Consider the following 27625-nt stretch of genomic DNA (forward strand, 5'->3'; position numbering starts at 1 on the left):
GGGCCGTTCACAGTTTACGTCACTGTTCTCTCATTAATATGCAAAAATAAATATTTGTCCGCATTTTAAGATTACGCTTTTGAAAATTACGCATGCAAGAACGACGAAAATACATCTCAGTGGGCGACTGCTAGTGTAACAGTGAATACTAAAAAACATATTCACGACTCAGAGTACAAGCTGCAAAAACAGCCACGCATGCAACATTGATAAAATTTGTCCGCATTTCAAGCTGCGTGTCCGATGTCGCGCGCGTACAGCTATATTTAGTAACAAACCTGTAACCGTGAACAAGGCTATTTACTATCTTTGAACAACAACAGTCTCAAGTGAATATTTTGCATACCCTGACCCATGTTTGTTTATCAGTTTTTGCTGATCTCCCCTCCTGTCTGTTCTTCTAACCATAAATAATGTTGGGTCCTCTGGGCTTTTCCAGTGAAGACTGATCGATGGGCATGAATCACTTGTGACACCTGCCCTTTGGACAGTAAGTGATCAGACTTAGATCGTGTTAACCCTGTGGTATAGTGAGGTCGCTGTTCAACAAATGCCATTGTTTTTTTTCTCCTGTTTGAACTTCTTGAAAACACAAGGTTACTTTACCCAAATTGGTCGAGTAACGGTGGAAAAAACAAAGAATCAAAATTATACTAACCTGTTACATTGAATGAATACATTTGCCTTTATCATAAAACAAGACCAGTGTAAGTAGTCCATGGTAAGACTTGGAATAATTTGGGGCACATAACTTAATTCCTCTGATTGTAGCAATGTTTATGTGTAAATCAATGAACAGCAGCAGAAAAATTGTCTTTAGAAAGACATGATAGCCACAGTCCTTTGTGGTTAGGTACACAGCAGACAGCCCCTATGACCCACAAAATTGTTTTCAGGTGTAGGGCTACTGGCCATGTATCTAGCCACAAGCAACTTTGATGGATTGGAAATAATAAAACTAGTTCTCAAGTGCTTGTGTGAGCCTGACAGAGCCATGGGGAGACATTCAAGGTCTAAGACGTTTGAGAATTTAAGGAAATTGGCTCACATTTGGTTCGATGTGGCACGCTCGAGTGACTGTACATACAATATTCAATAGCTTCTATGGGCCTTACCTTGTAAGTGCATTTGAACAGATTTTGATGCATAGTACATCATATCTAATGGTTGGCAACTGTTGTAATGGACACACACATATACCATACCATACCATACAGCCTGGTACATCATAATTAGTGATACAAGAGGTGTCCTCTTGTAATATTGCATTGCATAGAATTAATGTAAGCAATATTTGGTAATTCATCAACCATTAATATTGAAGAAAAGACCTATAAAAGGCTTTGAAGTCTTTGGATGTGTTACTGTACAAATCATCACCATCTTGTAGAATTCTGACCAGCAAATATTGATTTTGCTGCTCATTAGCATACTTTTCGTAAACGATAATTTCCCATTTACAGTTGAGCATTCATCTACACATCAATTACAACGGTGAAAAGTGCTATGGCAATCAACTTTTTGTAATTGGTCCAGGGAATTCAAGAACAGGATTTTTGGCATTTTGTGGACTAAAACAGCAAAAAATTGTCCCAAAAATACAATACTGGTTTTGTCACAATTTGAACAACCCGATATAACTTATCCCTAAGACCTTCATATCAAATTTCAAAGCAGTCAGACAACTTTTATGATAACTTCATTTTTAATCTGAAATTATTTTCACATGATTTAAATTCACCCAAAAAGTACACCTCAGTAACTTCCATCTCTTTGGAGGAAATAAAATTGTTCATATATTCACTGGTAATGACCTTGATATTGACTTATAATATTTACAACAACTATCATAGTGTCTTGCATGAAACTTTTCTCTTTCTACCTTTGAAATGAATACCACAATGGTCTGTTTAAAAGATAACATGATATATAATCCTTGAAAAGCACCATGACATTCAGTTATGTCAGGCAGTGCTGTCAGATGTAAACCCCGGATGTAGACTTGGTTAAAGTTAGTGATTTTATGAAAAATAAATTCAATCAGAAGGTTTGTACGCAGTAATGTCACTTTTATATGAAATGAGGTTCCATAATAGGATCCAATGATGTCTTCATGCTTGTGTGAGGTGAACTCTCAGTGGTGGATTTGCACATGCATGGAATGAACACTACATCACAGTCAGGAAAAAATGTCACAATTACTTTACTATCGCATTTACTAAATAAGTGTTTAATTCACAGGCTTGGACCAAGTCTATGTCGCATGGTAGTCTGCAATCTAGCTGGTCATTCCTGGCTCTAGGAACAATCATTTGTAGGTCCTAAATCTATGCACAGGCCATCATCCTGTATCCACTGTATGGTGAACAGTGTCAGCTTATGTGTAGATGTGGACACAAGAAGTGATGTGTGCTAAGAAACCAACATCATCATCTAGCCTTGGCTTTTGATTTTGAAATTTGGACAGATATGGTGAATTTGTGTATATGAAAACTTTTGCCCTGGAGACATATGAATGAGTAGTTTTAACAGGGAATCAACCAAAGAAATATCATTGTAGGGACTATTGTAAAATTATCATCATTATTGATGTTTATTCTGCCCTACCATACAACAAATCACCTGCCATACACACCAAATCACTACAAACCAAGTGTCATCAAGGCATCATGCTCAAATTTCAAAATCAGATGCACAAGGCCAAACAACATTTTTGACAAGTCACATGTATGGTAAAGTTCAAGACATCCAACTGAAGCAGTGACTCAGTAAGATTTTGACAAAAGTGTCAAAGTTGTTACAAAACAACCTATGCTTTTTTTCTTTTCATTTTGTTTACTTGATGAAAAATTATCCAAACCCATGATTAGTTTTACAGGCTGATATAAGAAACTGAATTATTATTATTTATATATCTATCTCTACAACTGAAAAACTACTATTTTCATCACCAGATGAAACAATGCTGATGTGGAGATCTAGAAAGATACTTTTTATCAATCATGAAATGTCTACAGCCTCTTCTAGATCAAAACCAGTGTGCGAAATTAAGAAAAAATAGCTTCAGGTTATAAGGACCTGCACCAAGCCAAAGCTTCAGGTCCTTACAGAAAACTGCCGGTCCTCAATAAATGCAGTTGTTAACGACCATTAAAGTAAACACTCTCTCGACTAATACTATGCTTTTGAATGTTGTAATATTTAATTTTGCATGTCCTTTTTTCAATACAAAATGACTATTGTTCACATAGATTGCAGAATAGTGTAAGTGAATGCATCATTCAGCTACATGATATGGAATCTGAAAAAGATCACAGCCCTCATCTTCCTCACTGTCATGCGCACACATTTATCAATGTTTCCACCACGGGGAGGGGGGGGGGCTATGGGACTAACAGGAGAATTTGACTTTTTTATTTCTAGCCATGTCAAATCCCCCACTTTCGGACCATAAAATGATGTCAAACACCCAGGGGCCGGCGAATACAGGCTCATGCACTGACTACGTGTGGGTGATGAAAGTGAGACAGTTTGTCTCTCATGACAGTCTATGGGAGATGATGTTCTCTACATGGCTGTGTAAAATTGTACACTACACCAGGGCATGTGATATTGTGATTTGAATATGGTTGGCGAGCTGAAAATCGTGAGTGGTAGAGAAGTGAGTGAATACCTTAGTACCCTGAAAACGGTCATGAGTAAGGGGAGTGTGTGAATAATTTTTTTATGCAAACATTGATCACTACGTCTTTTTTAATTGTAATGTAAATCAGAAGGAAGAAAATACGTGGTATGCATTTTGATATGACGTATAGCTTACTTTCAAAATTTTTCAAAAAATAATTTGCTTAAATGTGGCCTCTGTTGCATTCATGAAGAAACAGGTGAAGTTATACTTTTAATTAAAAGGACAAGTATCGTAACTTTTTTCTCGATTATAGAAATTGCAGACAACATGAATGGCACACGTCGCCACTCGCGGAAATGAATGCATATTTTCTGATTGAAAAGTTTTGACTGAGCGATTGCTGGGTGTCATCACCTTTTAAAATAATTCTGAAAAGTTTGACAGACACTCTATACTGCTGAAAATGATCGCGACACGATCAGTTAATGATACCGTAAAATCTTAAAAGACGTAATTATTTGCGATATTTAGGCGTACAGCCCGGGAGATGGTGAGTTTTGCATGCCTGTCGTAAAATGGTATTCATAGAAACAATTTGAAGTCCTATTCTCGGCCTCTGAGAGTATACACGACGGATCGTGCAACTCGACAAAAGTGTTATGATAAGGCGGCTATGTTTTATAAAATGTACACTTGTTATCACGTTGATATATATCATGCTAACAGTCGGTTTGTGAACTTTGGTTGAAGACCAACGAGCAAGCAAGATGTTCTAGTGGTCCAGAAACAAACGTAGCGAAACGTGAACTTGACTGTCGACTGCAGGTAGTACTATTGGCTGTCGTGTAACATCTTATCCTTGTATTGGGCGTAGTTCAAAACCATGGAGGTAAAAAAATACCTCCATGTTCAAAACCAATATGTTTAGGCAACAGCACTGTACTCGTGGTAGGTTTTTGTCTTAAACTCTTCTATGAACCGTTTATGTTTTGAACGCGTCGCGTCTACCAGGACACAAAGTGCGATCAATATCCCCTGTTGCCCCGCACTCCCACGGTGGAAAATATTGATAGGTGCATGACATTTAAGTCTGAATCAATATGATTCAAAGTTAGTCTTTATCTGGATCTGTTACAGGTCTTGACGGAGAAATTTTCATCATCTATTCCAAATTCCAGTCGGTCATAAGGACCGACATGTTGCTAAAAACTTTCGGCCCGACGAGAAATCTGTCGGTCTCGGACCGTCGGACCGACGTTAATTTCGCACACTGATCAAAACTTATCATCATTGAAATGTTCATTAAATTTGTTCTGTAACAGTGACAATAATTCATCTATATTGCAATGTAATCTATAATAAGTAAAAGAAGATACATAGGTGAACAAAAAGATAAAAGAAACAATAACAAGGAAAAATTTAAGAAAATAAACTCTATAGATCCTGAATGAATGCAAATCTAAAGATCCTGTGAGTGTGATGTTGATCAGTCAACAAAAATTAACCACACTTTTGCAGGTAATATACTGTCATTTTTAATGCAAGTATGCAGTCAAAAGTGAGAAAAAGTTCCTTTTAAAGCTGTCAAACAATACCCACGATATGAAGCTGACATCTGAGTTTGTCTCTCTACAAAAATAAAATTACTGTCTGTTGCTTATAATGGGTCTATTGACCATCACTTTACATATGCTGCAGTGTGATGACCAGACATGGTTTCAGATTTGTCTGATGTTCCACAGAAAAATAAGCAATGCCCACAAATTGCACTCGTTTGCAGCTGGTGTCTTCTAAACACAAACATAGCAGCACTGAAAAGAATACAAGGACTTTGCTTTTGGAAAAAATATTATGAAAACTTCAGTACAGACATCAACAGAGATATTAAAACAATGCCTCACATGTACAAAACAACTTTAAATGTCAAGAATGTTTCTTATTGTAATAATAATTTTTGTAGAATTACGAATAGAAGAAAAGCATTTAAATTTATTGTAATTTTTGACACCATGATTAAGAAATTTTATATGTGTATTACTCTTATACATAGGTTTGGCCTGTTTTATATTTTCATCGGAAACTGCGGTGAAACAACTAATTTTTCAAACATTAAGAAAATGTACATTCTCCAAAGCATGGATCTTGTATGTCAATGGTAGCACTTCACTTTTAAACATGGCGAACATCAGTGGACAGGTTGAAACTTATAAAATATAAAATAATGCCTCTTTTTAAGACTGAACTGCATTAACCTTTCACTATGGTGGTTTGGCCCAAACCCATTGTTATCAAATGTGATTGTGGACCTGTTTAGAAGGAAGTGGGGTGAATAGGTTAACCAAATCCTGAGCATTTAAATCCTGGTGCAGTGCATGCTTTAGAAGGAATGACAACACAGACCTTTAGAGATCAAAAAGCATATTCATTGTAGTTTCTCGCAATATTGCAAATCGCAATATTGCAAATATTTCAGTATATAGCAAACAAAATTATTTCCTTGTGTAGTGTTGCTAAACCTTCCACCCCTAAATTAACCAAATGGATGAAGCCACATATTTAAAAGAAATCCCCCAGCACCATGACTCAACAAAGGTTTACTGATAAAGGAGTAAAACCTATGGATGAGTTATATTGTGTAAGATACTTGTAATTTGGTAGAAGAATAAATAAATGTGCAATATTTCAATTGATCACGTCTTGTCATGAAGACCGAAATCATTCCCTTCTTCTGCCATAACTGGAGGCAGAGGGGGTGTGGAAAAAAAAAGATCGAACGTTTTTGCCAAATACATATACCAACTTGGCATACAATATTTAACAGATCAGGAAGATACTCTTTGTGTCTAAATAACGACCTGAGTGTCAATATCTACTTCATCTCATTGAACATTATTTCCTGTGCCAAGCTGTTCATTTTGTGGCTTCTGTTAGTATGCAAATTTTGATCACTGGAAAGAATTTTTAAGAGCCTGGCATTCATTTGCTAAGTCTTAAACGTTGGTTGCTAAATGCCATTATTGTAATCCCTATCTACAGAGGGCCTATACTGTTTAGAAAAATCTGTACAGCTCTCAACCAATACATAAAATATGAGAATGGCAAAATCTGAGTTTGTTGTATCTTTGCAAAAATAAAATTCTGTCTGTTGCTTATAATTGGCCTGTATTGGCTGTCATGTCATACTGTATATAACTGCTGCAGTATGATGAAAAGACACAGACTTGTATGATATTCTACAGAAAGTTACGCAATGCCCACAAAATTGTACTTGTTTTAAGCTGGAGTCTTCAAAAAAACAAACATAGCACCACGGAAAAGAACAGGAGGACTTTTGTTTGTGGAAAAATATCATGAAAACTTCAGTATGGTACAGGCGTCAACAAAGATGTAAAACCAATGCTTCAAATGCACAAAACACACCTTACCACAGCTTTAAATGTCAAGAACTTTTCTATACAGTAATAATAATAATAATTTTAAATTAGTGGATTATGAATAGAAAGTATTTAAATTAATTGTAATTTTTGACATCATGATCAAGAAAGTTTATACATGTATTACTCTAATACATAGGTTTGGCCTGTGTTATATTTTCATTGGTGAAACTAACTTTTCAGATATTAAGAAAATGTACATTCTTCAAAGCATGGATCTTACATATGTAGCAGTTCAAGTGCAAGCTAGCTGACATCAGTGGACAGGTTGAAACTTACAAAATACACATTAATGGTAAAATAATGCCTCTTTTGGACATGTCAACTTTAAATCAGGGTGTTAGGTGGGATAGATGTATGACTTGAGGAGCTACAGGTTTGACAGCGATTGACTTAACACTCTGATTTGAGCGCAAACAATGTGATTATGTGTAAAACCAAATCTTGCAGCATCAATGACTAAAATGCCCTATTGCACTCAGCTAATGACTCCCGATACATAACATAAATAATGTTGGTAGTTGTCGTTATCATCCATCGCAAGGTGTGGTACCAATTATTGAGGTACTATACACCTCGAGACAACAAGTTTTAAACATATGCTTAACCTTTTCACAAGGAAACTTAATGAATAGTAAAATTAAAACCGAAATAAAAAATAATAAAACCCTGCGATGTTTGGTATAAAAGAAACAAATTATCTATGATTTGAAATTGAAATGGCTGCTCTACCCTGTATTGACTCTATGGGGAAAACAGAAATGTCTTAAATGCAAGATTGCAAAATCATGATCTCAGAAGACTTAGCAGCAGACCAAAAATGCACTAAAAACATTTGAGCGTCAAAATAAAGAGATCCCTGAGGCACATTCTACCTTAATCTAGAGTGCTATCATCACCAGAGAGTTTAATAAAATGTTTTGGGTTTCCATGACAATAAAAATCAATAGACACTGTGAGCTCTGGTATAGTTTTGCCTCGCTGTGTGACTGCCTGCCAGCACAGTCTTAGCAGCACACATCCTGTATACTGCAGATGAGAGATTAGTCAACCGGATATACCAATGTTAACTCCCAAGACAACCAAGTTTCCACATCACCACGGTAGCGATTTCAAATTAAGAAACTTTGACAATGGAAAACATCATAGTATTGCTTGGCATTGCAGAGTTGCAAATGCCGTATCTGAAAAGATTAACTGACTTCAGTTCCAAAGTATCGGTCTCCAAAATTACCTGTAACATGAAAAAAAAACTGTACAATGTCATTTTCTATTAAAAGTATGGTAAAAAATAATGAGGAAAGTACAAAGAAGATATATGCATTGATGTAATTTCTTATACTAGCAAAACGTGTACAATAACAGTCTAGGAGAACCATTGAATAATATATGCTGAACTCACCTATTCCTGGAACAATATGGAACTGCTCATTGACATCTTTGTCTAATGCTGTGGTCACTATTTTGACTTTGGGAAATGCATAGGCAACAGAATGTACTCCTGAAAGGTACAAAGTTTTATCTGTAATGCACAGCACCTGTACATACCAAATATGATATACATGAGTATAATATCTACAGATCTTGTCACTTTTACTGTGATAACAAGTGTTAGAGAAAATTTAATGACAACAAAAATGCCATAACGTGGCAAATTTTAGAATGAATTTTGTGAGAGAAAAAAAGAAACGTATGTCATACACTAAACTTTCAACACATTGCCAGCGTGGTGAAATTTGTTAATGGGAAGCCCTTGAGTAAAGGAGAAGCAATTGACCTGTTATCACATTGCTAAGAAGTACAGTCGTGTCATCATCCTACTCAATACACTGAGGGCTAAACCACAGTCTGGTTTTCAAAACCATTCAACAGTTAAGACTCAGAATTTTTTGTAGAATAAATGCACCTTGAATGAACACAACTTCTTGAATACTGTAAAATTTGGATCAACACCACAGGACCATATTGAACCACGGTTTCTCTAGTGGGGTTGAGTAACCGTGATTGGAGGAACTTGTACGAACCAAATATAAAGAAGCTTTAGAGTACAAATCATCAGGACAAAGTCAATGGCCTAACTGAAACATTACAGCAGGGTTTGTTTCTCAGTGAAAGGGCCAGTTATGCTAACTTTTGATGATTTTTTCATTATTTTTATTTTGCATATCAATTGCAACTTTTTATCCTTCTTCCAAGAGAATGCTGAAACACTCACTATTTAGCTTAACAACTTAGCATCTATATGTGTAAAATGCACTGTTGTTGTTTACATTTGAATTCTAGTCCGGACCAAAAGTCACTTTTCAACAACAACAATGCAGTTTACACATGTACAGGCTGAGTTGACAAGCTGAACACTGTGTATCTCAACATGCTTTGGAAGGTAGAACAAGGAATTATGATTGACATTAAAAACAAAAATGGTGAAAAAATTATCAAAAGTTAGCATTACTGGCCCTTTAAGTATTTTCTGTACCTGATTCTGCCATCAACAGAGAACACAGGAATATATTCTCTTCAGCTACATCATGATCCTGCAAAGAATACATACATTCATAAGACTGTGATGTATCACATAGTGGTTTGGTTTATAGTGAAGTAAATGGTTTTCCTGTGTGTGATGTTTACTGATATTTTCCTAGCACTGACAAATTCTCAATAAAGTCTAGAAGTTGCACAATCTGAAGTTGATGAATATGAATTTTTAATTTATTACTTGATTAGCATAATTTACTAAAACCTGTTACTGAAATTTGCATAAATGAATATTATTACATCGCATTTCAAGTAGTAGATGTAGTCATATTTGAAAATTATTTCCGAAATATGTACAAAGGGAACACACAACAGTATGTTGTATTCTCTTCACAGAAACACCAATGTTACATACCAGTAGAACTCTGATGGCCATGATGGCAGCGGCACCGGTTGCCACGGTAGCATCCATCAATATCACATGATCAGTACTGATGTCCTTGGGTAGTCGCAAGTAATGTAACTGATGATTAGAACAGATGTTGCAAGAGATGTTAAACCAGGCACGATGCATGACAAATACTGACAGGTATATATACCTGTACTGTTATGCATGTTTAATTTTTAATTTGGAAAATCAGATAAGAAAGACAAGTGAAATTGACCAGCCATTGAAAAATGCAATTTTGAACCAAGAGATTTCATTTTCTTGCCATTTTCTTAAAAATCTGATGCTAATGGACATTCTGGCACAAGAAATACACTCACCTCTGGTTCACCTGTGTCTAAATTGGTCTGGATGAGAATTTTACCAAGTCTAATGTCTTTACACACTTCACACAAAGCTGGCTCCATAGTTTCACCTGCCCTGAGTATTGACACACCACAAATCTACGGACAAGATAAAACAAAACACAAAGCAAAATCGTGGTTATGCAGAAGGAGAGGTCAATTTAAAACTCAGTTTACCAAGCATTTCTTGAAACTCCATGGTGGTTCAAAGTACATTCAGTACAAGTTTACCAGTAATATACATTCAACATTTCAATTTCAATCTCATTATCCATATATGAATCAATTTGAAAAATACTTTGTAGGTTCAGTAAAAGTGATTCTAATGATTTGATTCAAATTTGATTGTTAGAAACGAGAATTTATTTATTTATGTATGACATATGCGAATATCACTGAATAACACTTTAGAGCTTGCCAAGCACTCATTATATTTGTAGACTTGTGAACAAATACAGAAATTCATGCATAGCAGTGGCTAATATCAACAGATAGTCAATTTTGTCTGTTTGCACCTGTTTTTATTCATGCAAATCACATATGTGGCTTTTGATAAGATTTTTATCTGAAGGCTAATGGTAAAATCAGACCATCTTACTTATTCTTGCACTCGAAATTTTGGAGTTTTATGAAAAAAATTTGGACAGGATTTAATTTTGAGAGAACTGATCTATCATTTGTATGTGTCACTTGTATCAGTCACTTGAATCAGCCTAATTTAGTATCTTATCTCTAAAACAATATGCCCCATATAAGTGACAGGAAAATTTTTACTGTTTCATCAGTGATTGTAGACTGAAAGATCCATCGCTCAAGGACGTGCTCTATGCTCCCCTCCTCTTACTTAGAGAGCGCCCTCAAGCGATGGATCTTTCACTTTACAGTGATTGTTGTCATGTTGAAACTTACCCGTTTGCCACTGAATCTCTTGCCTTCATAGGTGGTCCCTTGTGGTGTTTTCACTGAAATGCTCTGTACAGTGAAAAATACTTCTAATTACACCAGAGAATGCTACTCACATTGGGGTTTTAAAAAATGCAAAATTGTAAAATAAGACTATGGTAAAGCTATAAAGACATCTGCTTGTAACAGAAGTCAACATAATGGTAGAGTTAATCTTATTCTCAAACAAAATCCCTGATAGACTATGCTGTGCTGTGTTTTGAACTGTTTTCAAAATTACTGTCAGTGTCAACCATGCTAAATGTTGCTGCAATGTGCTTACAATCACATTTGAACATCATGTCTTACTATGATGATATCACTGTGTAAATCACTGTTTCTGCTGCCTGCTCGTAAAATTGCAAATTTGAGAAAAAAGTAGCGTTTGGCGAGAAGATTTTACATATATTAACCAAACTTGCGAATCAAAAAACTGCACCATGATGTCATAACTTTTTGTCTCTCCGCGCACTGTCGTGCATACCACTTTCGACATGATGCTTTTATCTCATTACATCAGGAGATCCTATTTGTATCATATACCGGTACAGTAATGAATAAAATTGTGACGATATGGCTCACATACACAAAGTACTGCATGCATATCATGACTAGTTGACTGAAATGTTGCAAAGTTTTTGACTTGACTGCGAGCAATGTGCCTATAGATCACTCTGTGCAGCGGCATACACGTAGCAGTCATGATGTTGTTGAAAGTGAAGAACCGTAGTGACGGAGAAACTAGGCAAAAACAGGTTCCAAGCACAAGAAAAGCTAAGAAGTGGAAAAAGGGTTATGATCAGAGTAGGAAAGTCAACCTTGAATTTGAAAACAAAGGTACAGGTAGGTACATGGTCAGCATACACATGGCTTTTTTTAGAACATAATCAAAGCAAGTAAGGTACTTCTGGGCAGCTAAAATGTTTGTGGTGTATTGCTGCCAACAAGAAAAATATCTTAACTGATGGTCTGGGCTAGAAACTTGTGTATTGGCCTCCTTAAAGTAATTTGGCAAGAATTTTCAGTGTATTGTGACATGACATCATCACAGACTCAACAGAAAAAGCGCAGCGCTCATCCGATCGAGTTTGTGTACTTCCGCATTCATATCGGGCAAATATCATGTAACCTTTGTCACAAAATTTTGGAATAATACCATTCAACTGGTTCGTCAGTGAAACAAAAAGTTGTTTCTCCATATAAAACGGGTGTATAGTTTATATGTTATGGTTCTGTCTACATAATAGACGTGAACATTAAGATATACTGTCCATGATTCCCATGGCATGATTCAAGTTCGCTGTGAATACGCATTGGGGTCTGTGGCGATGACCCCTGACCTGAGCATGATTGATACGACGCTTAAGCACCACTTGTGTACATATTCACAGCTAAATTCAAGCGTAAATCAAATGTATGTGTTTGAAAAAAATCGACTATATTCAACTTCAAAATCAAAAGTCAAAAATGCACATATTTCTCATGTCTGAGAGTATTTTGCTTTTGAACTTCTAAGAGATTGGATTTCTGATTTGTTTGAAAATCTATGCTGAACAAGGTTTCTGCATTTAAATCACCAGTATGCCGTTGTCTATAGCCCTGATGATGGGATTTCAGGTTTGTTACTAAATATAGTTGCACGCACGCGACATCGGACACTGTAGTACTACTGCTTGAAATTCAGACACATTTCATTGTTGCATGCATGGCTGTAAGTGTTGTTGCCACTTGTAGTCTGAGCCATGAATTAGTGTGACACTTACCGGGGGTATCCATGGTAGCGCTAGCAGGTTTTGTTTCCGTCATTCTTGGGGAAAATGCGGACAAATATTTATTTTTGCATATAAATGAGAGAAAAATGAGGTCATTTGCAATCAGCGCTATCCTGTTACATTATCAGTGTGGCAAACTGAATATCTGGTTTGCCATGGGGAATAACTTTTTTAGGGCTTCTAGCCAAATTTGCTAGAAGACTTTGGAACCCAGGGGAAACACTGTAAATAGTGAGACGTAATGAACAGAGAGAGAAAAACCTGAACTGTACCTTGAATGGCAGCAGAGACAATGCATACTCTATCAGAATCCTCATCAGTCTCTTGGAGTAAAATATAAATTCATCTCTGGGAGTGTTTTTATTCCTGTCAATGTAAACAATATTGTAAATATTACAAAAAAATAATGTCTGAAAAAAAAAAGCAGCACTATCATAAAATTCCTTATTGAAGCTGCAGCTTCTAATGGGAAATTCTTTCACTCCTCCAAGGGATAAATATGAAAACCACATTTGGTTTCTATTACATGCATTCTCATGATCTTGACAGAGTCAGGTCAAAATAGTGAAAATAAAAATCATCAAAAGTTACACGTACTGGCTCTTTACAAGAACTATTCTAGATAATCTCTCACCTGATAAATGTATGTAGACCTTGAACTTGTGGTGTACTTTCCACACAAAAATAACTATTTGGTAAGGGCTGTCCATGGTGAATTTCTGCTAAATGTGCCCTACAATAAAGTACAAATAATTTACAGCAATTTAACTGAGATTGGCAAAGGGACCATGCAGAAAACTTACTGGTATATCAGTTGTTTTATCACATCAAGCAGGATTGTGAATACTTGTCTGATGGCCATCTGATGCCATGACAGTTTTTACAATTGTGTAATGTTGATAAGAAATCGTGGCATTCTTTGTGATTTGGTTAATAAAATAATGTTTATTTGATAGTTTCCGTCAAATAAATTCATTTAAAAACTTAGTCTGACCTGTGATCAGTATTTGAGATCTTTATTTCAACATCAAGATGAATTCTTGTCCAAACAAGTGTCACTGTGGTTAGCAAACTGATTCTTTGACAATGTGAAAAATGGTTGGTAATTTGGATATTATCAATTTCAAGTTGCCTAGAATATCGCCAAAAATGGATTCATACAATCAACATGAATATTCACTATACATATTCAGTAAACATTTGATATCAATACTGTACAATAGTACTTAATACTCTTTGTATATATTCATGACATAACTGCACATCACTTTTAAATCATTTGAAGGTATAAAATGTAACAAAACCTGGCATAAAATGAGGCACTGCAGTGGAAGTAGAGGAAGCCATATTTGATTTCGCAAAGGTTGAATATTCCACAGTTGGCAGAAAGACTGTTTACTTAGCGTTTAACCCATTTCCTGCCAAGTTCATATGTCACCATCAGGTCAACTTGGTTGACTCCGGTGAGGCATATAACAGGTCCATATGTTGCATTTTCACAAAAACCTGAATATTTGAAGGCCCCCGTAACTGTAAATATGATTTTTCATGACCAAACCTGCTACAACATACCACACCATGAAAATACATGTACATATAAATTTTGGCTCAATACCGATTTTTAATGACTTGGAACGTGATGTCATGATACTGTCTAGCAGAATTAGGATTAAAGTTACAAAGTTTATTCAGTTTCCTGACATCTACATACTCTTTCATCCCAAAACCATCGTGAAGGCCTTAGGGTTTAATGCCAGAATTTCTTGTTTATATTCTTCATCATTGTTTCTGCTGGATTTTGAATAAACTGACTCACCTGAAAGTGTACCCTCTCTACAAGAAAGAGAAGAAAAACAGATCTCTTTGTGAAATAGAATAACAAAGACATGCACATTTTTCAGATGTCACAGATTACGACAGCAACAAAAGACATGACAGCAGAGTGCGTGATTTATAAACATCCATCATTGACAATGATCAATTACAAGCTGATTTGCATATTTCAACGACACTAATTAATATCTTTTGTACAAATGAATAATAGCCCACTGCCTTTCCAGCATTAGATAACAGAAAATGCAGCGTTTCCTAACCGCTGCCTGGAAAGTGTTGTTTTCTATGTTATTACAATATTTCAACTTTCCCCTATTAAGATTAATTTTAGGCAGTGATGATATCTGAGATGATATACTCTGAAAACAAAACTTTTATTAAAGTAACAGCTATTCAAGCTAATTAAGAGTTACATGAAGTTTTTCAATGCATGGATGAATAATTTGTACCTATCTTCTTTGAAATTCATCAGTGCACCCACAGGGCTATGTAACATTACCTGTGCATAGTTCACATGAATGAAATTCCATCAAATATTTTTACAGCACAGTCTTATTCATGACAGACACATATCATGATTTGCTGGTCATTCTCTAATTCAAGTGTTGTTTTTTTATTGCATGGTGCAAATACAGGAATGGTATGCATCTTCAATGGAACAATTCAAAGTAAATGACAGGTAAAGGGGAAAAAATGTTCAAGGCTTTACATAATACACCAGAAGTGACAGCGCATCAGATAGGTTATGAAACAAAAGGTTCTGAAACGAAAATCCAGATAAAGCAAAAACTAACCTTTTCTAACTCTCTGTGTACATGCTGTACTATCAGACTCATTGCAACTTCATTTTCTCCCCCTGAAATATCAACACATTCACCGGTCAACAGAATTAACGTGAGTGCAGGGTCTTCTCAATCCAGTATAAAATGCGTCGCGGGGACAAATATTCGACAGATTTACAGTATTCTTTTGGCCTACCACTTGTGGGGGCTCATTTTGGAGCTTATAGAGTAAAATAACTTTCACTGGCTTAAATTTATGAAAATTGGGAGTTTTATTTTCTCCCATAGAGATAACACCAGGGATGGCATCCATTTTGAATATCAGTTAATATTGGGTACTTGTAATTTGTTTCTAGGGTACAAAATTTTGCACAGTGACCTTTGATTTTTACTCTGGATTTTGAAAGAGAATGGGTGAAAGATTCCTCGAGGAAAATTTGATCAAATTTTAAGTCTTTCACTTTTGAGGCGCATACTACCTTAAATTTAAGAGACTATACAAGGAAGAGATTTTCAGACAATAAATGTTGAACACAGTGTTGACATACTCACCTCTTGGTACGACAATATCAGCATACTGGATGCTCGGTTCAATAAACTGTTCAAAAGCTGGCTTTACAAACTTGTTGTACTGTTTCAGAACACCTACAATGTCACGCCCTCGTTCCGATATGTCGCGTCGTAATCGCCTCACTAACCGGATGTCTGAATCGGTGTCTACAAATACTTTGAGATCCATCAGCTGCAAAACAGAATCAAAAGACAGAGAATACTGTAAGAATGAGATGACCATCTTGAAATTTTCCCCTCATGCCTTTCACCCCTATATCCCTGTATGTTGATTGATCTAGCCTATTCTGAATAATGGGGTGAACCAAAGGCTGGTGGTGAAAGGGTTAAAAGACCAGTAGCTGTAACGTCCAATGATTTTCCTACTCTTTTTGTTTTCAATTTTAACTAGTTTCTTGTTCTACTCCCCAAAGCATGTTGAGATACACAGTATTCAGCTTGTCAACTCAGCCTGTATGTGTGTAGACTGGAATTCATGTTTACAAAAACATTGCATTCTACATGTATAGGCACTGTGTTTGCAAGCTAGATGGTTGAGTTTCGACAAGTTTTGGGGAGTAGAACAAGAACCTGCATTTGACATACCGAACAAAAATAGAAAAAATAATGAAATAAGCTAGGTTGCAGCTACTGAGCCTTTAGTGGAGGACCTACTTTGCAACCAAAGACTGTTCATAACAAAATTTGGCATAAAAGGTCAGGGGACTTTCACATGTATACATGTGGGTAGGAGAAACAATTATCAAAGTTGAGCAAGAAATCAGCAAACATGGTGTCATATATTTGTGTATGGTTACATGGCAGTCTTTTAAAATATTGGTTTATCAAAGATAAGATACACTTTTCATGAAAAAGTATCGACAATTACTCTTCAGACAGGAGTCCATGTAGGTGTGGTGCAGCCATGTTAGGGCAGAATTAAAGTGGTATGGGATGGTTGACCACAGCATCTTTCAACAACATGGAGTTATTCAATGTATATCACAGAGAATCATATCCAGTAATTGTAGCATAGGATGTACTATGCAAGGCTGTGATATCGTTAGGACTCAAAGGACACTTTTTAGAGATCATCAAATGTGTAGTTCAGCTGCTATATTAACCCTTTGAGTGCTGTAAGATTTCCAACCAAAATTCTTGTGCAAAATGTTACCACAGTCCCTCTATTACCAAATTTTATGATTTTTTTTGTAATTTGTTTGATAACTTTGGACCAAATGGACATCACATTTCATTGGCTACGCTTTTGTATCAAAATTTTGGCAAAATTCTAAAAAAAATTGACTGGGTATGTTATATAAAGGCGACAAAAATTGACTTTAACACACAAAAGGTTAAAAATGGCTACTGAACAATGAAACTGTGCATGATAATTACACTCTAATCCTATTGTCTCTAACCTTACACTATACTCTAGTCCATAAGACCACAAAGCACATGTTACATCATTCTATCATAAAAACCTCTAGACAGTGATCAAATGGCAATAAACTCAACCATACCATTTTAAACAGAGCATAAAGAGTTTGACAGCTATTATTGAAGAGCTTGAAGGGGGAGTGGATTATAGGTATTGATAAAGTATAAAGGTCATACATGTATTTGCTTATATACCTCTATCAGTGGTTTCTTTGCAAAGGCTAAAATTCCTTCAAAAATGATAACATTTGCGCCATACATTGTTTTCTGAAAAAAAAACAAACAAAAATTGACATATTGATAAGTAATTTTCCGACAACATTCAAAAAAATTTTTTACTGCAAAAACAAAATTCTTCACAACTATATTAAAGCTTGCTTCTGAAATTTAAAAGACACATTTCATAGACTGAATTGATATCTACACTTACACAAAACAACATCACAACTCCATTACAACATCTAATACAGGAAGCAATGTTAGTGGGCCACACTTACCCAGAATTATGTATCTCCTTGGTTCAATATTATGTATGTATACTGTATGATATTTCCATCACATTTGTCAAACATTCTAGTAGTACCACAGAAGCATCATTTCAGATACTTGCATAATTTTGTCCCAGAATTGCTGGCACAATAGACAAGGAAATAGACAAGGAGAATAGTTTCTGAGAACAAAAATTAACACATTTTTTTTCAAAGATTGGCAGCTGCCTGTATATTGACAGGGAAATGCAATCACTTTGCATAGAATGGCATTTCTCATTTGTGTGTCATTGCAAACTGTACAAATATTTTGACCAAAACTGACACGACAGTTTATCTTGTCTACCTGTAATACTTACTGTGTCTTTCCTTCGTTTATGTGTGGTGAAATCATAAACAGGAACCTGAAAAATAAATTTGTCAGCATGAGAATTGAGATCCTATCTTTTACACAAAGGTAAATGCATTTGCACACATTAATACAGACACGCAGACAAACACCAACAGATGTTTGGAGATCAGAAAACTATTTGGTGCCTTCAACATTTGGATGATCAAAAAAACACTTGTTGGTTTTTTTTATATTATTAGCTATGTGTTGGTTTCAGTATATCAGGATCTAATAATGACAAGCTGTGATTTCAGATAACTGTAAACACATGACTTCTAGAAAAGTACTTACATAAGTTCATTCATTTAACTATGAACAAATGACTGAAGAGTTTAGGAAATTTGAAACAAAAAAGTGACAGAAAATTTATCATATCAAGCGACCTAAATCAAATGATATCATTGGATGGTGAGTTTCCAAGTTTTATGTGCAAGCGATGCAGTAGAAAAAGGCAAAAATGATGCAAAGATCAGTCTGCTAGAGAAACAGAACACAGAGGTGGTACTACATAGACCTTTGATCAGAGGATTGAAATCATATATGTGTACTCTTTCCTAGTGTCAATTTTTCATTCATCGTTCACTCTTGTTGCAAATTTATTGCATTCTTTTATTAAAAGATGTTACATGCAAACATGCAACCATTCAAATTTTGGCATGAGGCACAACTTGCAAACTTAGGTCATAATAAATGATTTGCAATAATTAATACATTTATGCTAAGCAGCAGTTATGAGAGTTGACACTCTTTTGAATAACTTTTTAAGTTTTATAAATTACCATTATAACCGTCTGTTTATTTCGATTCAGTCCTCAGGTATCATGCAATGTACGAATCATAACAGAGAAGGATGTTTTCAAATCAATCGTTGCTATGCATTTTAGTACCACATTATGAAATTTGATGGAGTCTACAACTGAAAAGAAAGATAGTTTTAAATTAATGCTGGGGATGCACATTAGCATAAAATAAGCGTTTCCAGGAATTAAGAAAATTTGAAACATTTAGGTTTAATTATGTATGATATGCAGGAATAACTGCTAACAATGGATATGAGTTAAAACGTACAGAATTTCTCAAGTAATGTTATTACATTACTGTCCTATAAGTTACATAACTCTGACATACACATTCATTCAATGTCCCATGTAAGAAACTTTTAAATGTTTTTCATCATGTAACATGTACATGCTACAAGTCATTGTCAATGACATAGTCCCACTTGGTTGATGAATTTGGAAACCACTGACGGAAATGATGGTGAAGTGATATTGGTCAACAGATGTCCAGAAAATGGTGGAGAAAATGTTGTATTGATGTGTATGTGTAGTTGATGTATGAATGGAATTAGTTAGCTAAATTTGAAAAATAGTGGGTGTGTGATCAATGGTTGCAATGTGGTTATATGAAGTCTGAATGTTGGTTTGAAGTAAAGATGGATATGAGTGGACACATCTAGATGTCCATCACATGGAATATCTCTGTAGGTATTATACATTTTTCAAAGTTGTTGGTCTGATATCTATTGCTACTTGCACTAAGTGCATTACTGTTTCATATCTAGGTGGACTAAAAGATTTTATCTGTATGTGGTGAGGTGTTCACACAAGTAGCGATATCTGTTGTCAGATTTTTGCGTGCTGATCACGCAACTGTGACCAAATGTTTGCGTGCACAGAGCATATTTTCGCATGAAAACACAAGAAATAGACGTGAACACGAGCCCTGTCACATTAGCAATTTTACCACACCTGTGCAATTATTTTAACCGCAAATGTTGTAAATCCTATTACCATTTAATTTCACTCATGTCTTTGTACCAAATGAAGGAATACTGTCAGCAGTGAGTGTAAAAGATAGACTAGAAATAGATTTTCTCAAATACATGTGCAGGTACACACAAGAGCATGTATGATGCTCCTGTTTTGGCTTTTTCACCAAACACATTATTGAAATCTGTACTTTTCATCACTCTTCCAACAGATTAACAAAAGGTTATTATTTCAAGTTGATTTTTTGATCATTAAATACTGCCATTAAATAATTCATTTCATTAAATCACACATCAATGAAACACAGTAATCTTGTCAACTCACCTCCACATGTTTGAGTTCTTTCAATTTTTTCAGTGTGGCAACCAACAGATCAAAGTCAAAGGCATCAGGATGATCAAAATTGTATTCATTGATAGCAGCTTGCTTCTGCTCTTCTTCACCTAAAACCTACAACAATGTAGAAACAAAGAAAATGAACAACAGAAAGCCATGAATTTATATATTACACTGCTTCAACAGTGCTGTACGACAAGACGATGCCCCCAACATGGATCTTCAGCAGAGGGACCGTGGTATAGGGCAACAGTCTATATTTGATTTGCATTTTTGAACTCCAAGAAACTTCCCAATTCTGAAAGCACATTCACTGACAGTTCTAACAGCATCCCTCATGATTAATTTATACCTTTCAAATTGTATTGACTAGAAATATTTACGACCACATCTAAGAAAATCTTACAGTTAAATTGGGCAGATGTACAATGGACAATATAAAGCTATAGACATACGTCAGCTGAAGGGTACATCTGAACAGAACATCTTACTTTGTAAAACGAGTCCATGGATAATATTGTCACCCACTGTACACTGAGAGCTTCAATTATTTTCCTTGCTACAGTAGTTTTACCAGAGGCACTTCCACCACACAGCCCTGAAAATACACAAACAAGAAAAGATCATTTAAATCACAAAAACTGACACACATTGTCCTCTCTGTATGCTCACTACTTTTAAGATATTCAGTGAAAAGAATAAAGCACAATTTAATCTTGTTTCTTCAAAGGGGCTATAGCTTTGAGGTTGAACTCAGTTGACTGTAAGCCCAGTTTATAATGAACTTGCATTTCGAACTACTAACCACAAGTTCTATTTTGATTCGTCCATTCTCCATGCAATAAATCTCAGTATACAGTCAAACCAGAGTAAGCCTTGACTATCAGGAGTGTCCAAGCTGATCTTTTTGTCTGTGAATGCCACCTGTGTCTGTTTATACAATATCAAAACTACAGCTGTTTTGACTTGCATTCATAATATTATGGTGTCTTGGGTATTGAAGGATACCAGCAATCAACACGATTCAACTTGGCAAAAAGCAGATTATCAACTAGGAAAACATGGCTGAAAATTTGATGAGTGCCCCATTTCAAAATAGTTATAAACAACATAAGTATTGAGTTCCTGTTAGTCATTTTCCATTTTTCAATTTTATTTTCATACTCATTTTGCAAGAGAAGGCAATGTTACGAGTGTTACATGCATTTCATTAACAATCTTTTTTATTGAACTATTTGCTCTATGCAAAATGTGCTTATGACAAGTCATCCCAAGGAAATGTTATAACAACTTTTATCCAATAATTCATCTACCCAGACTTACCAATAACAGAGATTGTAACAACTTTTATCCAATAATTCATCTACCTAGACTTACCAATAACAAAAGCTTCTTTCAATTCACCATGTTCATTATACCATGGAGGTCGACCTAGAAAGCAAGTTGGACACTATTAGATCTGTTCTGATGAACAGAAAATCAATTCTTTTGAATTAAAATCAAAATTTTTGTTATTTACAAAAGTTGCACATCACAAAACATTCACCTGGTTGATATAAAAGTAAATGTTTTTATATCACTCTGAGATACAGAACTGTGCACTGAACCTGATAAAATCAAACAGTGGTATGCTATATTTCCCAAACATTTAAAAATAGTTACAATCTTTTGCTGAAATCTTTTAGTATATGTTGCTATGACATCGTATTTCCAGCTAGGAGAGAAAACAAAGTACAAATATGAACTCTTACCATTTTGCTATATATGATTGTGAATATGAAACATATTCATATTTAATATAACATTGCTATATTTTATACTAAGGTCATGGATTTGTAAGAACAACTATTGACTCATTTGCATATCAGCCAAGGTAAGCTTATTATGGTACTCTTTTGCCAAAATAATCAATCTCTGCATTGTTGTTCTTTTCTTAGACCGAGCAAGAAAGTTGGATATCAACAGTTTATTGCTGTACATGTGAAAAGATAAAGTTGCACGAAGTTATTGAGGTACAGCCATATTGAAGATGTGCATAACCTGTATCTGATACGACATCATCAACTTGTCCCTCATGTTTTGAGACAAATGTTTTTTTATTTACAATCAAACATTTCTTCAAACAGTTTTCAACAATCATTTGACCCTGTACAGTATTTCAACCATTACAGTAGCAGATACACATTCCTATATGGAACTGCTAAATGAGTTTTGAATCACAATGTAACAAAAACAATGGTCAGAAAAACGATAAAATATTTCATGTATGGTTGGTTATACAGGTACACACATAATGCATTATGTAACATCAATACAAAGGTTACTTTTTGAATGAGGAATCTTCCAGTCTATATTCCAACATAAGCAGATAATTTCTGAAATTCTTGTCTGCCTAATCTGAATCATACAAATAGTGGCCTCTCAAAAACATAAGACAGTCAACATGATACACACACACACCAGCCATATGGAGAAAAAGTTTACAAACATCCCAGGCAGCCAACAAAGCTTTTTATGCAAAAAGCTGTTTTAAGTGATTTCTTTGTAAATGGGTTGGCAAATTTTTCCATTTTAGCAAGTGGGAAATACGAGCGCAAGTGACATTTTTTGTATTGGCAGGTGAGAATGGGTAAGAAAATTCCACTCAACTGTTGAACAGACAAGGAGTCTGATTTAGTTGTTTTCAGGAGTTTGGACAGAGATGTGAGATGGTGTTGGAAACTTGTTGAGTAGGGAAACTGTAGTGGGGTGTTTTCAGTGGAGAAAGGGAAAGTTGGGATATTTCCTAGTGAGGAATGAGAAGAGGGAAAATCAAATAGACCCTTTCCTCAATCTCACCGGAAGTTTCCATGCGCATGCGTAATTATATGCACGTCGCCGGTTTGACCTAGTTCCGCTGCAGTCAAAGTCAACCCTCTGGAAATTCCGTCGACTCTCTACGTAGAGTTCGAGTATACAAACTCTGCTCCTGTATTTCCTGGCTATTTTTTGCCATTTCATGGAAAAAAGCCTCTGCGTGAAAATCATCACACTAATTTTGTAATTTTGCTGTGGTATTAGCTTGCAAAAATGTTTCTTATTTCTGACAAAGTCGAAGTGGTCAATCATGTGACAGTTCAATAACCATATGACAGCCCTGATTTTGTGGAGGGACCGTTCCCGATGTTATGCTAGCGTACTTTGACGAGAACAAACGCTTTAAAGTATGACAAAAACTCAGATATTACGTTTACATATCACAAGTTTCAATGTGATTGAAATTTTGTAATAAGTTAATCTATCAAACAGCGCACACAACAACCATTGGTCTGGCTGGAGCTGGCCCCTTGCCGGTAACACAATGACTCATTGACAGTTCCCAATGATATTTGACAACTGTTTTCTTTCCTTGTCATCAGTTAGTCTTTAATAAAAATGTCCATCGTACAGACGTTTTGGCTTAACTTTAACGGTCTCAAGGGTGAGCAATTCATGTTTTGAGTCTCAAGCCCCCGTAGCCAAAATATTTACTAACAGCCGGCCCGTCAGTGACTCGTTTAATTTTGTGAAGTCCATTTTTCCACTGCCTGCTCTCAAACTGCAAAATGTGAGGGGAAAAATGTTTGGCATGAGGATTTTTGCCTAAGTTAACAAAATTTCTGAGCCCAAAAATATGGTAAGATACCAATCAATTCTTTTTAGCGTAGTGCATGGCCGTTCTTACGTGTGACTGAACTGTGATACTTTTGTGATTCCCAACTACTTCCATGTGATATTTCGGTGACCTCAACGACTCTCTGCAATAGAAGCATTGTCTCTTGATACCCATGTATTAATTTAGGAAATAAATGAAATTACAACAAAAAAATCACACTAATCATCGCATACACAATGTTTCAAATTGGTGTCGATCCCGATGTCATATCCGCCATAGTTGTCAATGCAAGTCCAGCTATTACTCAAAGGCCGATCATTTTCTCTCTTGGTACAAGCGATTTCATCGCTCACAGCCTGGTCCAAATGAATGATTTTTTTTTATTTCGAAGAGTTATACTGATGAATACAACGAATTTCACAGCAATATTGTTTTTATTTTGATCTTTGAAAGATTGTTGTTTTTCATGCTGCAATTTACCCATTCTGCATAATACTTAATCCATTTCATAAGTTGATTTTTTACGTAGATGCTTGACGTTTTCATGCATAACTTTGGTTTTTTTTCGAAATAGAGGCATTCTGTCGCTTGATATCCATGTATCAATTGTGGAAATAGATGACATTACAACAACAAATCACAGACAATAGCATCCCATACACGATGTTTCAAATTGGTGTTGATCCCGATGTCATAACCGCCATAATGCTGGTCCAGCTACCGTATCTCAACGGCTGAATATTTTCTCTTTTAGAGTTTGACACGAGCGATTTCATCACTCACAGCATGGTCAAAATGAATGGTTTTTTTTATTTCGAAGAGTTATACTGATCACTACAACGACAGTGTCTTTATTTTGATCTTTGAAAGATCGGTGTTTTCATGCTGCAATTTACCCACTCCGCATAATACATGATCCATATCATGACAGTTGATTTTTTACGTAGATCCTTTACATTTTCATGCATAAGTTTGTTGGTTTTTTAGATAAATTTCAAGCTGCAATTTCTGATAACTACGTTTTTTTATCCCAGAATTGCATGATTTCTTTAATTTTGAACCTTAGAGAAGAATGTTACGTCAGTTAGGCTTGGCACGGAGCCTAGACTCCGTTTCTTGCTCCATGCAATCGGTAACCATCCATCTTCGTGTTCACTTCTGTACATCGTTTGATACTGATTGAATTTGCTACCCTCCAAATTTACGGAAGCTTTCAGTTGCTGCACTGTCTGCTTCCAAAGCAAGTACGTTCGGAATGTATTCTCATCGATCGCCATAGCTGTGGGTCCATAGCTGTGGTGTTTTCAGGCGGGATTTCTGCCTTTTACGGGCTAGTTTTGACTTTTACGCGGGGTTAAAAACGTAAAAGTCAAAACCAGCCGATAAAAGGCAGAAATCCCGTCCGAAAACACCACAGCTACGGACCCACAGCTACGATCGCCATAGCGAGGACGTTGGCAAGGCGACTTCCGCAGCTGAACTAGGTCAAATCGCCATGCAAATGATATGCTAATCTAACTTCCGGTTGAATGAGGAAAAGGTCAATTGTAGGAGGGCAGTTATGAATGACTATTATTTTCCCCTCAAACTTTATTTGTTCAAAATATGTTTGCATAGCATGTTTATGCGTAAAACACATATGGTTACAATTTCACAATTTCTAAATATCGGTTGGCTGGCTGTTGCTGCACATGAGAGTTACCAGGGTCACTGCAGTCAATGATGCACCAAAGATGCCAGACAAAGTGGAAAAATTCGTAAATTTAAGAGACTGTAAAACAGATGGTTCATCCCTAAATTTTGTCAACCAGTAGGAGTAACAGGGCATTATTAACCCTTTGAGTGCTGTAATTTTTTCCCACCAAAATTTTAGTGCAACATTTTACCAATTTTTATGAATTTTTCTGTAAGATTTTTGATAATTTTGGACCAAAAGGATATCACATTTCATTGGTTGTAGTCTTTCATCAAAATTTTGTCAAAACTCTGAAAAAAGTTGACTTGAATGAGTATATTATATAAAGGCAACAAAAATTGACTTCAGCGCTGAAAGAGTTAATTAAATCCTTTGGTGCTATGCTGAAGATGTTGTAGAATCATACCTGCTGTGTAGATGGTTCTTGAACTGATAGTTCTGTACACTCTGTCTGATTTATCGCTAGTAGATGCTGTACGCTTTCTTCTTCCTTTGTTCAATGGTGAGGGTGGTGGCTTGCTTGCACCAACATCAAATTCTTCACTGTTTCCACTGAAAAAATGAAACTCTATCAATATTGGTATCAACACTTTACTATTTTACAATATATTTTCAGCATTGTGTCGTCTGAGCTAAATTGACCGGTTCCTGACCCAAGAATGTACTCTCTGACGCGAGAAATGATATTTCCTTCCTGGTATAGGGTAGGCTCAAAGAAATTTCAAGAAAATCCTAAATTTACCAAAGTCCGTGTAAAGGAACTTAAAAATTCTATGAGAAGGAACACGAGAAGTTCCTATATGGTAAAACTTCAAGAGTTGTCTAGTAATCTGTTCTATTGTAGTTATTTCTTTATGGCTGCAATATCCCATCTCTGTGATGAGTAACTCTTTTATTCACATTTCCACAAGCGACCAGCAATTTTGTGTTTTATCTGCAAAAAAGCAACTATCAAGATGAATAAACCGCACCAAAAAAGACTACGGTGCAAAATTAGCTTCTTTTCGACTTTGTTGAGTGGGTATCTCATGATTGACTGCTGTTCAGATTTATTTATATGTTAAAAGTTGATACATTAAATTATTAAGATGTTTCCTTTTTTGGAAGCGCATCACGTGTGCGAAGTAATTTTGATGTGTAGAGTGGATTCCTGGAACGGGTTGGCATTGAGCCAGAGCAGAGTTCATCCATTTGAACAGTGCTGTGAACTGAACAGGTGCCTGTCATGTCACAGTGTCACTGCCACAGTGTCAGGGCTACAAAATGACATCACACGTGATCGGTACTGTAGCAGCTGGGATTGCTGTGCACCGGCAAATGTCAGGTTATTGTTAGGAAAGGATGGTAATTTGACGTCATTTTTCTATACCTACCTGCCATCTGATATGTCGGAACTAACAGAGCTCGGGAGATCCCCGTCTCTGGTGCCCATACTTGAAACCTGGTGTCGGTGGTGCAGCAGAATACAACCCCAGCGTGACATACAGTATATTACTGCATTTTAAGACCATTATACTGATAAGGTTTTTTTTCTAAAATAATAAAATAAACTTAAAATACGCTAAAAGTCATATATATTTACAGATTTTCTACTTAAATTCCATTCTTTAAAACAGGTTTAACTTCAAAAATATATCAAAAATACGTTTTGTTTAAAATAC

The 27625-nt window shown here is 35.7% G+C and overlaps 1 protein-coding gene across 1 annotated transcript; it reads right to left on the reverse strand.

Annotated features, from left to right (window-relative positions):
• Positions 1 to 3423: 3423 nt before the first annotated feature.
• Positions 3424 to 27439, reverse strand: LOC139133868 (uridine-cytidine kinase-like 1). The gene is made up of 18 exons (XM_070700636.1): positions 27338 to 27439; positions 26371 to 26516; positions 22012 to 22065; positions 21126 to 21232; positions 20623 to 20748; positions 18495 to 18539; positions 17843 to 17914; positions 16211 to 16400; positions 15671 to 15732; positions 14860 to 14876; positions 13678 to 13776; positions 13316 to 13409; positions 11239 to 11301; positions 10306 to 10428; positions 9953 to 10060; positions 9539 to 9596; positions 8465 to 8563; positions 3424 to 8296 (listed from the first exon to the last, which is right to left on the reverse strand). The coding sequence occupies exons 1-18, from the start codon at positions 27394 to 27396 to the stop codon at positions 8256 to 8258; spliced, it is 1563 nt and encodes a 520-aa protein (XP_070556737.1). The 5' UTR covers positions 27397 to 27439; the 3' UTR covers positions 3424 to 8255.
• Between the last annotated feature and the right edge of the window lie 186 nt (positions 27440 to 27625).

Source organism: Ptychodera flava, chromosome 5 (genome assembly GCF_041260155.1).
Source record: "Ptychodera flava strain L36383 chromosome 5, AS_Pfla_20210202, whole genome shotgun sequence".
NCBI lineage: Eukaryota > Metazoa > Hemichordata > Enteropneusta > Ptychoderidae > Ptychodera > Ptychodera flava.

Coding starts and splice junctions, on each gene's coding strand:
- LOC139133868 (XM_070700636.1), bottom strand. CDS start 27,396: ATGGGCACCAGAGACGGGGATCTCCCGAGCTCTGTTAGTTCCGACATA. Junction 26,517..27,337: donor TCCGACATATCAGATGGCAG/GTAGGTATAGAA, acceptor TCATTTTTTCAG/TGGAAACAGTGAAGAATTTG. Junction 16,401..17,842: donor CAAAGAAACCACTGATAGAG/GTATATAAGCAA, acceptor TCTGTTTTGCAG/CTGATGGATCTCAAAGTATT.